This window comes from Miscanthus floridulus, chromosome 11, assembly GCF_019320115.1.
Source record: "Miscanthus floridulus cultivar M001 chromosome 11, ASM1932011v1, whole genome shotgun sequence".
Lineage (NCBI taxonomy): Eukaryota > Viridiplantae > Streptophyta > Magnoliopsida > Poales > Poaceae > Miscanthus > Miscanthus floridulus.
Genome location: NC_089590.1, coordinates 74,322,789 through 74,337,143, shown reverse-complemented (window position 1 = coordinate 74,337,143; position 14,355 = coordinate 74,322,789). Strand labels below are relative to the sequence as shown.

General features: G+C 50.6%; 1 protein-coding gene across 1 annotated transcript; it reads left to right on the top strand.

Moving 5' to 3' along the window:
- The first annotated feature begins 3,982 nt into the window (after window positions 1–3,982).
- On the top strand, window positions 3,983–14,040 carry LOC136491219 (elongation factor G-2, chloroplastic-like). The gene is made up of 4 exons (XM_066487463.1): window positions 3,983–4,400; window positions 11,460–12,868; window positions 13,026–13,538; window positions 13,647–14,040. Exons 1-4 carry the CDS (start codon window positions 4,169–4,171, stop codon window positions 13,812–13,814), a joined length of 2,322 nt encoding a protein of 773 aa, XP_066343560.1. The 5' UTR covers window positions 3,983–4,168; the 3' UTR covers window positions 13,815–14,040.
- Window positions 14,041–14,355: the final 315 nt, after the last annotated feature.

Here is a 14,355-nt window from a genome sequence, read left to right as displayed (position 1 = left end):
GCTACTTTTCAATAGCTGATTGTAAGGTTATGTGCCCTGCATGCAACCCTGTGTGCCCACCATTGCCACAGCCTCAAACAGGGACCATGGAGGGTCATCTATAATCTTTCTTATGGTCTATCGTTAATGGAGAGCAAATAATTAATGTAATGGTGTTCAATATATATAATAATTGTGTTTTGATCTATGGGGTAAGGGTTTGCAATATGTAAGTGCCTAGGATCCCATCAGCGACTAAGTGCTTTGGCATAAAATCTTTTGAACATATTGTAAGTGAAATATAAGGTTTGATACAAGTCTAGTCCTTGCCTACAAGTAAACACAAAAGCAACAAGATACCTACTGTCAACAACTAGCACTACTCTGGAACCTTCATCACAGATGGGATGCAAGGCCACAACGTCGTTGGTTTTACCCTCGATGGAGATAATCGAATTTATAACCGTTGGTTTGCAACTAGAAGTGATAAGTTGAAATTACCGTTGGCTTTTGTAACCATGCTATAGTGAAAAGTTGATAGGGCAGTGAGGATCAATTTAAAAAAACGGCTAGGGAGGCCACAGATGCCTTGCATGATGTTTCTAATATGTGCATTCTAGAAGGTTGGTTCAATACCCGCCTCCCCCAAACATAACTTACAAGTATCCTAACGAAGTTGATAAAGATGATATAATTAAGACTTTATTTCTGTCCTAGAAATCTCTGAAGAGAATTTATGTCCTAGATGAATAGAGTGACTTCAGAGATCAATCCCAAGAGGAATGGGATGAGAGATATTCTTCAGAAAGGACCGTTCAACAAATTCTCATAGATGAGGAAACACAATGGCAAAGAAGAGGTGGAGAGAAATGGCTTATTGCTGGTGACTCAAACACAAGTTATTTTCATAAGTGTGCAACTGGCAGAAAGAAGAAAATGCATATTACAATGCTTGAGGTAGATGATCAACCTGTGGTGGATCCTCATGAGCTAAGAGAACATATCACTAGCTACTATAAACAGCTCTTTGGTTTAGCAGAGGTGGCAGATATGCACTTAGACCCTAATTTATGGTCTGATGATTAGAAGATTAGTCTAGAAGACAATGAGTTTCTTACTATACCATTTTCCCTAGAGGAGTTAGACTTAACCATGAAGGATATGAAAAATAACATAGCTCCTGATCCTAATGGATTCTCTGTTGAGTTCTTTAAAGCTTTTTGGCCTCTAATCAAAGATGATATCAAAGAGATGTTAGATAAGCTTCATGAAGGAAGTCTGGAGCTATGGAGACTTAACTATGGAGTGGTGATCCTACTGCCCAAAGTCAAACCAGCCTTGAACATCAAGTAGTTTAGACCTATATGCCTACTTAATGTCATATACAAGATTATGACAAAAACACTAACAATGAGGTTGGCTACTATGGTAGAAAAAGTCATTAGTCCATTTTAGACTGCATTTATTCCTGGCAGGAATATCTTAGAAGGTGTATGTGATTCTTCAAGAAGTTCTACATGAATTGAGAGTTTCTAAAAGCTCCAGAGTCATTTTAAAACTAGATTTTGAGAAGGCCTATGACAGAGTAAACTAGAATTTTCTTGAGGAAGTATTACAAAGAAAATGTTTTGATGATACTTGGAAACAGTGGATTAACAAAGCTGTCAGAGGAAGAAGAGTTTGTATAGACATGAATGGTGACATAGGAGAATTTTTTAGAAGCTTTAAGGGGCTCAGGCAGGGAGACCCATTGCCTCCTTTGTTGTTTAATTTGGTGGCTGATGCCCTATCTGCCATGCTGTCTAGAGCTAAAAATGCTGGTATTACTCAGGGACTAGTCCTAAATCTAGTTGATGGAGGTCTTACCCATTTACAGTATGTTGATGATATTGTGCTCCTGCTAAAGTTCAATACTGTCAACTTGAGAAATGTCAGATTAATCCTTTCTTGCTACGAGGCTATGTCAGGCATGAAAAATCAACTTTGATAAGAGTGAAGTGTTTACTGTGGGATTGACGGAGGCAGAACAATAGACAGTGGCAACTTCTCTTAGTTGCAAACTAGGAGCCTTCCGAATGAAATATCTGGGCATGCCTGTCAGTGATGGTAAGATTTCAAAAGCTCACTTGAGGTATGTTAGTGATAAACTGAGAAGAGATTAAGCACTTGGCAGTGTGAGTACTTATCATCTGGAGGTAAATCAATCCTTATAGATAGTTGCTTTATCTAGTATGCCAATGTACACTATGGGTGTGTACCAATTATATGAGGGTAACTTTCAAGCATTAGACACAATTAGATCAAGATTTTTCTGGCAAGGTACCAGTAAGAAGAGAAAGTACCACATGATTAGATGGGAGGCTCCAAATAGACCCAAAGAATTTGGTGGTTTAGGCTTCCTAGATGTTAGAGTTATGAATAACTGTTTGTTGGGCAAGTGGATTGACAAGTTAGAGAGAGGTGATGAAAGTTTGTGTTGTGCTCTTTTGAGAAAGAAGTACTTGGGTTAGAAAAGTATCTTCCAAATTCAACAGAGAGGTGGCTCGTAATTTTGGAGGGCCCTGCTAGATGTGAGGAAATGGTATAAAAAAGGTAGAGTTATAAATGTGAGATTTGACAATCAAACAAGATTTCGGTTGGACTGCTGGGTTGGTGAATGTCCTCTGAAGATTACTTTCCATAAACTGTTTCAAATTGCCTCTCACCCTGAAATTGAAGTTGCTAAGGATTTTGTTGATGGGTAGTGGAACCTATCCTTCAGCAGACCTATGTTTGGTGAGTTAAGAAAGGAATGGGGTCAATTGGTAGAACTTTTAAGTGAGGTAACACTGACAGAAGGTCCTGATGAAGTCAGATGGGCTCTAGAAAAATCTAGAATATACTCAACGAGGTCTCTATACAAAGAATTGACTACTGGAGGTGTTATTAATACTACAATGTTACTGATTTGGAAATGCAATATACCACTGAAAGTCAAAGTCTTCTTTTGAATAGCAACTCATGATAGAATACAATATGGGATGCAACTAAAACGAAAGAAATGGTCAGAACCTAAGGAGTGTTCTGTTTGTGGCAAAGTAGAAACCTCTGACCACATCATGTTCCAGTGCCCCCTTTCTATCTTCCTTTGGTCTTTCCTGCGCAACTGTCTGGACTGACCACCCTCGCCGACCAACTGCACATCACTCTTCTCTAACATCGTGGAAGGCTGTCAAGGGTAGAAACAGAAGGTAATTCTTATCATTTGTGCAGGTGCGCTGTGGACAATTTAAAAGACCAGGAACGACGTCGTGTTCAACGAGAAGGTTCTAGCTTCTCCTAGTGCGGTCATCTTCAAAACATTGATGTTGGTGAAGTCATGACGCCCTCTCCTAAAGCCAAAACTGTAACCTATGGCGGATGAAATGATCAATCTAATTGCTGCCGGTGCTTCATCAACTCTTTAGCCCCGTTTGGCTGGCAGAATTTTGGCTGGAAAACACTGTTCTGACTGAATTGTTGTGAGAGAAAAACACTGTTCCGACTGAAAAAAGAAGTCGAACAAATCGAATATGGGGTAAGCCGAACGGGGCATTTTAGCTGCTTCTGCGTTGTTTCGAGCGTTAGACCTAGTGTGCTTTTGAGTTGGCTAGAGATCTATGTAGAGTTTTTTATTTTAGCTGCTTCTGGCGTTGTTTCGAGCGATAGACCTAGTGTGCTTTTGAGTTGGCTAGAGATCTATGTAGAGTTTTTTTTAGGTAAATGATGTGTGTAGAGTTGAAGCTCGAGGTCTTTTGCTTGATGAACTTGTAATCCTTTAACAGTTGTCCGAAATTCATTATAAGCTGATATCCCAGCACTGGATCATGGTCTTTTAATAAGCTTTCGATAAAGCCGGGTGAAATGCCTGTGATTAAAAAAATGCAAAAAATAAAAGAGAGAGAGAGAGAGAAAAATCCACTGATTAGACAAGCGAAAAACTGAAAAAAAGCGCCAATCCATAACGTGAGACGGGTAGGCGTCCTCCTCACAGCCGCGCGGCTCACATTATCCTCAGGCATCACCGGCATCGTTGGCCGCCGCTCGCCGCGCGCATAAAACCCACAGCCCCCCTGCTCGCGACAGTCTCGCGGCGCAGGCGAGCAGGCGAGGGGAGAGACGAGAGAGCTCGCGGCAAAGGCCACCAAGAAGAACCACAGAGGCAGTCTCCATGGCCGCCGAGGCGCCCGTGCGAGCCCCCGCCGCCGCGGCGCGGTCCGCGCGCCGGCCGGCCTCCGCCGCCGTCGTCTCCGCCTCGTCCGCCTCGCGCCTCCTCCTCGGCCACCGCCCCTTCCACGCGCCGCGCTTCGCCGCCGGGCGCGCCGCGGTGGCAGGCCCCGCGGCCGGACTCCGCCCGCGCCCGCGCAGGCTGCGCCTCTCGGTCGTCGCCATGGCTGGCAGCGGTGAGCGAGCGTTGTAATCCTTTTGTGAAGTTTCCATTCTCTTATTGTGCGCCGGCGTTTCTGTAGTGCGCCGGCGCGTGAGTGTTCCGTGTGTTTGTCGAAATGGCCAAGAGCGTACCTCCGTACAGCTGCGGTGTTTTGCAGTATACGGGAGCGAAATTGTGGTTGATCGTTAGTGATTGTGCTGCATCGTGCTTTCCTAAAGGGACCAGTTTGCTTGTTGACGTGCTTGTCTCTGCAGTGCCTATAATGCTTGTTAATTGTCTGTGCTTTACCGGACAAATCATTTTAAGTTGTTTCTTTGAAAAATGGTGGAATTATGGTGCTCAGAATCGAATTAAAGCAATGATGAACTTCATAGCTTGCTGATGGACTTTGTTTCTGTCGATGTTATTCTAATTTAATTTGATTATCACAAATTCAAGTTAGAACTAACTGAAAGCACAGGGCTTAGAACCACTCCAAAAGTCTTTCTAAACTTCAATATCTATATATCTATTTAAAGAGCCATCCCATGAATATTCTCTTTATATGTCTCTCGTGTCTCCAATGGACGGACTCCAATAGCTTATCATAATTTTCCTTGTGTGAAAAAATTCATAAGAGAACTACCATGTAATGAATTTAGAGTGTGATGTAGCCTCTCCATTAGTGGAGAGCGAGAAGGGTGGTTTTGGGGAGCAGAAAAGATGGAGAGTGGTCTAGAGAGTCCTTTGGAGTCTGATTTTTTTTCCTGAATTTTGTGATAAAGAACCATGAAGAGAGTCTCTTGGAGATATTTTAAAGAGGCCCAGTAATGGAGACTCTGCAAATATTTAGGAAAAACAGGTTCCAAGCCTCCAAGGTCTTGTAAATGATTGTGCCTCTTCATGAGTTTGTTTGATGTGAATTTTCAGCAAGTATGAAATGTGGAGGGCAGAGTGTGTCAATGTCCCGTGCTTTTTATGCCACTTGGTACTATAGATTTCATTGTATGCAACTTAAAATATTGGCATGTGTCATATCAATGCTAAACCAAATGAAGCTCTGAAAATTGCATGTCACTTGCTTTTTTAGTTACATTTTCTTATTGCTAAATCTGTTAGTCGCTGAATTCTCACTCTTGGTAGTAGGAGAATTCTTACTCTCATCGAGAGAGGATGACACTAGGAGTTGGGGCAATTTTCTTGTCTATTTCTCACACAAGCTCACACAAATGCCATACCAACTTGAAGGGTTGGGGTTACATATTTATAGGCTGCTAGCCAGCCAAGCATATGCTAAGATGCTAGTCTAAGATGCTAATATGCTGTTCTAGCTAAGATGCTGTCCTCTAGTCTAAGATGCTGTCCTAAAAAATAGAAAAACAGCCACAAGGACCATGTGAGCAGCACAGCCCCACAAAAACCAGCCACACATGAGACTTATCCATCATTCTACCCCTAAGTCTTGTGCGTCGTCTTGTGGGAGAGTTGAACCATCCCGGTCCAGGAGCAGAGCTCAAGGAACTTGATCCTCCCAAGGGGCTCGGTGAGCAGGTCCACAAGCTGGTCCTTAGTGTTGATGTAGCTCGCCTTGATGCTCCCTTCCTCCAAACAGCCTCGGATGAAGTGGTACCTCACCCGGATGTGCTTGCTGCGTTCGTGGAACACGGGGTTCTTTGCCAGGGCCAGAGCGGACTTGCTGTCCACCCTGAGCTCCACCGCTCTAGTGTCTCTGCCGAGGAGATCACCAAGCAGTCGAGCGAGCCAGAGCGCCTGAGTCGAAGCGGTGGAGGCCGCTATGTACTCGGCCTCGCAGCTGGACAGGGCCACCACCTGCTGCTTGACCGACTGCCAGCTAACGAGGCACTTGCCGAGGAAGAAGAGGATCCCGCTCGTGCTCTTGCTGGTGTCGATGTCGCCGGCGTGGTCGCTGTCGTTGTACCCGACGAAGTGTGCCGCCCCAGGGCACCTCGGGTAGTAGAGGCCGTGGTCGAGAGTTCCCGCAACGTAGCGGATGATCCTCTTCACAGCCTGCTGGTGCTCCGTCGTCGGTCGCTGCATGAACCGACTAACGTAGCCGACGGAGAATGCCAAGTCCGGCCATGTGTGGGCGAGGTAGCGAAGGCTCCCCACAAGACGCCGGTACTGCGTAGCGTCCACCTCCTCCGTCGTGCTGTCGCGGCTCAGCTTTAGCCTCTCCTCCATCGGAGTGAGAGCTGGGTTGCAGTCGGTGAGCCCAGCTAGCTCAACGACGCGCTTGGCGTAGGCGGTCTGTCGAAGCGTGATCCTAGAGTCATCCTGGTGCACCTCGATTCCCAGGTAGAAGGAGAGAGGCCCCAGGTCACTCATCTGGAAGGTGGCCTTCATCTCTTCCTTAAATGCCGCCACCTCCGCATCCTTGGTGCCGGTGATCATCAAGTCGTCGACGTAGACACCCACCAGCAGGGCATTACCTCCACTGCCCCGTCGGTAGATGGCCGCCTCGTGCAGGCTTTGCTCGAAGCCCATTCCCTTTAGCGTGGAATCCAGCTTGGCATTCCACGCCCTCGGTGCCTGCCGCAAGCCATAGAGGGCCTTGCGCAGGCGGAGCACCTTGCCTTCCTTGCCGGGGATCGCAAATCCCGGCGGCTGGTGCACGTAGACCTCCTCCTTCAAGTCGCCGTTAAGGAACGCCAACTTGACGTCCATGTGATGAACACACCAGCCCTCCTGGGCAGCTAGCGCAAGGAGGAGTCGCACGGACTCCATCCGTGCCACGGGAGCAAAGGCGTCGTCGAAGTCGACCCCCTCCTGCTGCACGAAACCTCGTGCCACCAAGCGAGCCTTGTGCTTGACGATGGCACCGGCTTCATCCCTCTTCAGCTTGTACACCCACTTAAGGGTGATCGCGCGATGACCACGAGGAAGGTCAGCAAGCTCCCAGGTGCGGTTCTTCTCAACCGCATCCATCTCCAACTGTATCGCGGCGCGCCATGCCGCGTGTCTCTCGGCCTCTGCAAACAACCGAGGCTCGCCGTCGTCACATGCAAGGTGCAACTGCGCCTCCAGGTCGTGAGGCACCGGTCCCGGCACCGGCTGGTCGCCGAGAAGGTTCTCCATCGTACGGTACCGCAACGGCTCGCCGTCGTGGTACGCGTCGACGCTCTCCTCGTCGTGAGAGAGCGGAGTAGCGAGCTCAACCGGGCCGTGCTCGACACGAGCTGGTGGTGGAGTAGACGTGCCCGGAGTGGTGCCTGTCGGTGCTGGAGTGCGTGGCGTTGCCGGCTGTGATGGAGCCGGCGAAGAACTCATCGCAGCCGAGGTCCTGGCTGGAGAGCGTGGTGCTGTCGGAGTAGCAGGCGCCGGGGTCGGTGGAGACTCGGGAACTGGGGTAGACGCGCTCGCCGAAGAAGAGCCGCCTACTCCCCCAGCTCCCTCGAAGTGGACGTACTCGACAGAGAAGTCGTCGTACGTCGGAGCCGAGCCGTCGTCCACCGCCTTGTCCCACGCCCATCCTCGCCCTTCGTCGAACACAACGTCGCGCGCCGTGCGCACACGCTGTGTCTTCGGGTCGAGGATACGGTAGGCCTTCGAGCCCTCCGCGTAGCCGATGAACACTCCCAGAGTGCTCCTGTCGTCGAGCTTGCTGATGTGGCCAAGCTCCTTGGCGAACGCGAGGCAGCCGAAGACCCGCAAGTGGGAGACTGCCGGCTTGCGCCCATGCCAAGCCTCGTACGGCGTCCTGCCGTCGAGCGCCTTGGTAGGCGAGCGGTTGAGGATGTAGACGGCCGTCACCACCGCCTCTCCCCAGAAGACAGCCGTCATCCCCCTCTGCTTGAGGAGGGCCCGAGCCATCCCCACATCCGTCTGGTTGCGCCGCTCGACGACGCCGTTCTGCTGCGGGCTGTACGGCGCGGAGTAGTGGCGCTGAATGCCCTCGTCAGCGCAGTACGACGCGAATTCAGCCGCCGTGAATTCGCCGCCGTTGTCGGTGCGCAGCACGCGCAGCTTGCAGCCGCACTCCGCCTCCGCAGCAGCCTGCGCGCGCCTGATGGCGTCCGCAGCCTCTCCCTTGCTGCCGAGGACCATCACCCACATGTAGCGGGAGAGGTCGTCGACGAGCAGCAGGAAGTAGCGTCGTCCTCCCGGTGTGGCCGGTGTCACCGGGCCACACAAGTCCCCGTGCACAAGCTCGAGCCTCTCCTTGGCTCGAAAGCTAGCCCGCTGTGGAAAGGGGAGTCGCCTCTGCTTCGTCAACACGCAGACGTCGCAGAGCTGCTCCACATGGTCGAGGCACGGCAGGCCTCGCACCATCTCCGTGGCACTGAGCCGCTTCAGGGCCTCAAAGTGAAGGTGCCCGAAACGCTCGTGCCACTGCCACGCCTCGTCGTCCCGACGAGCAGCGAGACAGAGGGGTTGTGCCACCTGCACGTTAAGGACGTAGAGTCGATTTGCGCTTCTGGATACCTTGGCAAGAAGGCGACGACGACGATCCCAAATCCTCATGACTCCGTCCTCAACCACCACGCGCGAACCGTTCTCATCCAGCTGTCCCAAGCTGATGATGGAGTTCCTCAACGCGGGGATGTAGTAGACTCCGGTGAGCAGCCTGTGCTCACCAGACACGGCGGTGAAGATGATGGAGCCGACGCCCTTGATCTCCACGCCGGAGGCATCCCCAAACTTGACGGAGCCTCGGACGCTAGAGTCAAGCTCGGTGAAGAACTCCCGTCGACCGGTCATGTGATGGGTGGCGCCGGTGTCGAGGCACCACCCGTCAGTCTTGTCGTTGCCGGAGCTGTCGCTGAGGAGGGCGTGTGCTTTTGGCTCGTCAAGGTGGAGGAGAGCCGCTGCGGCCGGTGCCGCTGGAGGTAGCTCGATGCTGGCATGTGTCATGAACAGAGCCGGCTCCTCCTCCGCCTGTGCGACGTGGGCCTGGCCGCGTCGTGGCTGTCGACAGTCCTTGGCCCAATGGCCAAGCTGGCCGCAGTTGCGGCAGGTGTCGTCTCGTGCCGGCTTGTGCCTGCCGGCGGCGCCGCCCTGGGCGCCTCCGTGGGCATCACCCTCGGCACGTCCTCGCGCCCCGGCCTGGGCGTCTCTGCGCGCCTTGCGTGGCTTGCCACGCTTGCGGCCGCCTGTCGCGGAAGAAGGCTCCCCCTTCCTCCGGTCACCTTGGCTGGCAAGCCACTGCTCCCGAGTGAGAAGGAGCTTCCCGCCAGTGGTGATGGGCCCCGAGAGGGACTGTGGCTCATCGCTGTCGATGACCTTGAGGCGACCTATCGCCTCCTCGATCGACATCGTGGAGAGATCCAGCAGAGACTCGATCGAGCGAGCCATCTGCTTGTACTTCTCGGGGACGCAGCGGAAGAGCTTTTCGACAGCTCTCTCCTCGCCGTAGGTGTCGTCGCCGAACTGCACCATCTTCTGCAACAGAGTGTTGAGACGGAGAGCAAAGTCATCAACGTCCTCACCTGGCTTGAAGGCCAGGTTCTCCCACTCCTTGCGAAGTGCCTGCAGTGTGGACTTGCGGGCGCGGTCGCTGCCGATGCGTGCCGCAGCGATGGCGTCCCAAGCCTCCTTGGCAGTCCGCTTGCTGGTAAGCGAGAACTGCATCTCGGGCGGGACTGCAGCGATGAGAGCATCCAGCGCCCGTCGATCTAGGTCGTAGTCGACGTCGCCGTACCGGACTGCCTCCCACATGTGCCGCACCTGGAGCTTTACCCTCATCACCGCAGCCCACTCGACGTAGTTGGTCTTGGTGAGGGTAGGCCACCCACCGCCGGGACCGACGTCTCTGACAACAGCCTGGAGCCCGTGGTAACCACGGTACTGATCCGGGGAGAGAGAGCCACGCTGCCTGTGAAGGCCGTGCTCTCCATCGACCCGTCGGTACCGATCCGGGGAGAGAGAGCCACGCTGCCTGTGAAGGCCGCGCTCTCCATCGACCCGTCCGCCACCGTTGCCGTGCGCGCCTCCTCCAGGAGCGCCGCCGCCGTGCGCGCCTCCTCCAGGAGCGCCGCCGGCGTGTCCGCGCCTGTCTGGGCTGCCGCCGCGCTCGTGGGCGTGCGCGGCTGCCCCAGGAGCGCCACTGCCGTGCGCGCCTCCTCCAGGAGCGCCGCCAGCGCGTCCGCGCCTGTCTGGGCTGCCGCCACGCTCGTGGGCATGCGCGGCTGCCCACTGCGCCGCCCGCGCTCGCGCTGCCTCCCTCTCTAGCAGCTCGAGGTCCGCGTCGGCGATGTCGTCAGCGGAAATGGAGCTGCCGCGCAGAGCCTCGACCTCCGCTGCCGCCGCACGCGCTGCATTCGCCGCCGCCGCCGCCTCCGCTCTGGCTGCTGCCAGCTCCGCCGCTGCCAGCCTCGACGCCCTTGCCGCCGCCGCAGCGGTCTCTGCCGCCGCTCGCTCGCGTTCCTCTGCCGCGGCAAGTTCGGCCTCCTGCCAACGCCGAGTGCTCGAGGCGACCGAGCGCTGAGACTGCCCTGCGGACATGACGCGCTACCGGGGGGCTGCTGCGTGGGGAGAGGGCTGCTTCAGACGAGCTGGGAGAGGAGTGAACAGGAGCGACCGGAGGAGCTGCTGCTGCCAACAGCTGGGGCTGTTGTGGGGCTGGGAAAGAAGATGAGCAAGAGATGCTCAGGCTACAGGATAATACGGCTCTGATACCAGTTGTTAGTCGCTGAATTCTCGCTCTTGGTAGTAGGAGAATTCTTACTCTCATTGAGAGAGGATGACACTAGGAGTTGGGGCAATTTTCTTGTCTATTTCTCACACAAGCTCACACAAATACCATACCAACCTGAGGGGTTGGGGTTACATATTTATAGGCTGCTAGCCAGCCAAGCATATGCCAAGATGCTAGTCTAAGATGCTAATATGCTGTCCTAGCTAAGATGCTGTCCTCTAGTCTAAGATGTTGTCCTCTAAGATGTTGTCCTCTAGTCTAAGATGTTGTCCTAAAAAACAGAAAAACAGCCACAAGGACCATGTGAGCAGCACAGCCCCACAAAGACCAGCCACACATGAGACTTATCCATCAAAATCCACCATTCTTGTTGGAAATAATATATCATTTTGTTGGTTTAATGAGTTAGATATTAACTTGCTTTTTTTTTGTATCCAGATCGCCAAGTGCCTTTACATGATTACCGCAATATTGGTATTATGGCCCATATAGACGCTGGAAAGACAACAACTACTGAGCGCATTCTGTATTACACTGGAAGGAACTACAAGATTGGCGAGGTTCATGAGGGAACAGCTACAATGGACTGGATGGAACAAGAACAAGAGAGAGGAATAACCATTACATCCGCAGCAACAACTGCCTTCTGGAACAAACACAGAATCAACATTATTGATACTCCTGGTCACGTCGACTTCACTCTTGAGGTTGAACGTGCTCTCAGGGTGTTGGACGGTGCTATATGCCTCTTTGATAGTGTTGCTGGGGTAGAACCACAATCTGAAACCGTATGGCGCCAGGCAGATAAATATGGGGTTCCAAGAATATGTTTCGTGAACAAAATGGATCGCCTTGGAGCTAACTTCTTTAGAACTAGAGACATGATAGTTGCAAACTTGGGTGCCAAACCATTGGTGATTCAGTTGCCGATTGGTTCGGAGGACAATTTCCAAGGAGTTGTTGATCTAGTGAGAATGAAAGCTATTGTATGGACAGGGGAGGAGCTGGGTGCAAAATTTGAATACAAAGACATACCTGATGATCTCCAAGAGCTGGCTCAAGATTATCGTGTTCAGATGCTGGAAACTATTATTGAATTGGATGATGAAGTTATGGAGAATTATCTTGAAGGAACTGAACCAGATGAGGAAACTGTTAAGAAATTAATCAGAAAGGGAACAATTTCTGCTAGCTTTGTCCCAGTTTTATGTGGTTCAGCATTCAAAAACAAAGGTGTCCAACCATTGCTTGATGCTGTTGTCGATTACTTGCCATCTCCACTTGATCTACCTTCAATGAAGGGTACTGACCCAGAAGACCCTGAAATAATATTTGAAAGGCAACCAAGTGATGATGAACCATTTTCTGGGTTAGCTTTCAAGATCATGACTGATCCATTTGTGGGGTCACTAACATTTGTTCGCATATACTCCGGGAAGCTGGTAGCTGGTTCATATGTTCTCAATGCAAATAAAGATAAGAAAGAAAGAATTGGAAGACTCCTTGAGATGCACGCAAACAGTAAGGAAGATATACCAGTTGCTGTGACAGGTGACATAGTAGCACTTGCTGGTCTGAAAGACACAATTACTGGTGAAACACTCTGTGACCCAGACAAGCCTGTAGTGCTTGAACGTATGGAATTTCCTGATCCTGTCATTAAGGTTGCTATTGAACCCAAGACCAAAGCTGATGCTGACAAAATGGCTAATGGGTTAATCAAGCTTGCTCAAGAAGACCCGTCATTCCACTTCTCTAGAGACGAGGAAACCAACCAGACTGTTATTGAAGGAATGGGAGAACTGCATCTTGATATCATTGTAGACAGACTAAAGAGGGAGTTCAAGGTTAGTATTCTGACTAGCTGCATTTATGCAGTGCATGCGTTATGTTTCTTTAATTCTATTCTATATAGAAATTTATTATTTGGTCGTTAGTTGTTGTTAACTCAGTTTTGTACCTGTCACATCACCTTTACTTCTTTTATGCAAACGATCTGTGCAGGTTGAAGCAAACGTTGGAGCTCCGCAAGTCAACTACCGTGAAAGTATTTCCAGAGTTGCAGAAATACAATATGTCCACAAAAAGCAATCTGGTGGATCTGGGCAGTTTGCTGACATTATTGTGCGTTTTGAACCTTTGGAAGCTGGGAGTGGGTACGAGTTCAAGAGTGAAATCAAGGGAGGGGCAGTGCCCAAAGAATATGTACCAGGAGTTATGAAAGGATTGGAGGAAAGCTTACCCAATGGTGTCCTCGCCGGTTACCCAGTTGTGGACTTCCGGGCTGTGCTGGTTGATGGCTCATATCATGATGTCGATTCAAGTGTCTTAGCATTCCAAATTGCAGCCAGAGGAGCCTTCCGTGAGGGAATGAGGAAAGCTGGTCCAAGGCTTCTCGAGCCTATAATGAGAGTTGAAGTGATAACTCCTGAAGAGCATCTGGGCGATGTTATTGGTGATTTGAACTCTCGAAGAGGACAGGTTAACAGCTTCGGGGATAAGCCTGGTGGACTCAAGGTATGAAATAGTACATCCTCCCCTTTTTTAGACTAGTTTATCATAGTCTACTATTTGCAACGTGACCTTAAACATTTTGCTTACAATGCTATTGATCACAATTCACAGGTGGTTGATGCTTTTGTGCCACTTGCTGAGATGTTCCAATACGTCAGCACCCTCCGGGGGATGACCAAGGGGCGAGCGTCCTACACGATGCAGCTCGCCAAGTTTGATGTCGTCCCACAGCACATCCAGAACCAGCTCTCCACCAAAACAGAGGAAGCTACTGCTTAATTTTCATTTCCCGTAGATAAATCCATACAGCAACAGCAGAGCAGGTTGATAGGAAGGACATCAAGGTGTATGTAGCTTTGTAGTGTATTGAACCCCATGAGGGGGCATTATTTGCCATTGATTTTGGACCTGGTAATGGCCTTGTCGAGGTTTCGCGATGAGAGGACAGTGAAATTATATGTTTTTGGTTTCTTGCTCCTGTTGAGAAGCTGAGAAGTTGCAGATCGTTCTCCCTCTTGTTCTGTTACATGTAAAAAGTAACGTAGAGAGTACTGAGCTCGCATTTCCAATGCTAGACCTTTCTACAGAAATGGCGCCCCCTTCTCAACTCAAACGAGCAAGGAACTCTGGATCAGCTGATGGAGCAGTTGGTGAAGCGGTGGCATGATTTTGTTCCCCTGACTAGCAATGTTTCGAATATTGAAGAAATCTGATTTTGCCTAGACTTGTAATAGGTTGTTGTGTCCTCTTGTGATGTTCTTTTGTGAGCTGGTATCCCCAGCCTCTTTGTGAACATTTAATTGCTTTCAATATAAGCAGA

Coding starts and splice junctions, on each gene's coding strand:
- LOC136491219 (XM_066487463.1), top strand. CDS start 4,169: ATGGCCGCCGAGGCGCCCGTGCGAGCCCCCGCCGCCGCGGCGCGGTCC. Junction 4,401..11,459: donor CGTCGCCATGGCTGGCAGCG/GTGAGCGAGCGT, acceptor TTTTGTATCCAG/ATCGCCAAGTGCCTTTACAT. Junction 13,539..13,646: donor ATAAGCCTGGTGGACTCAAG/GTATGAAATAGT, acceptor CACAATTCACAG/GTGGTTGATGCTTTTGTGCC.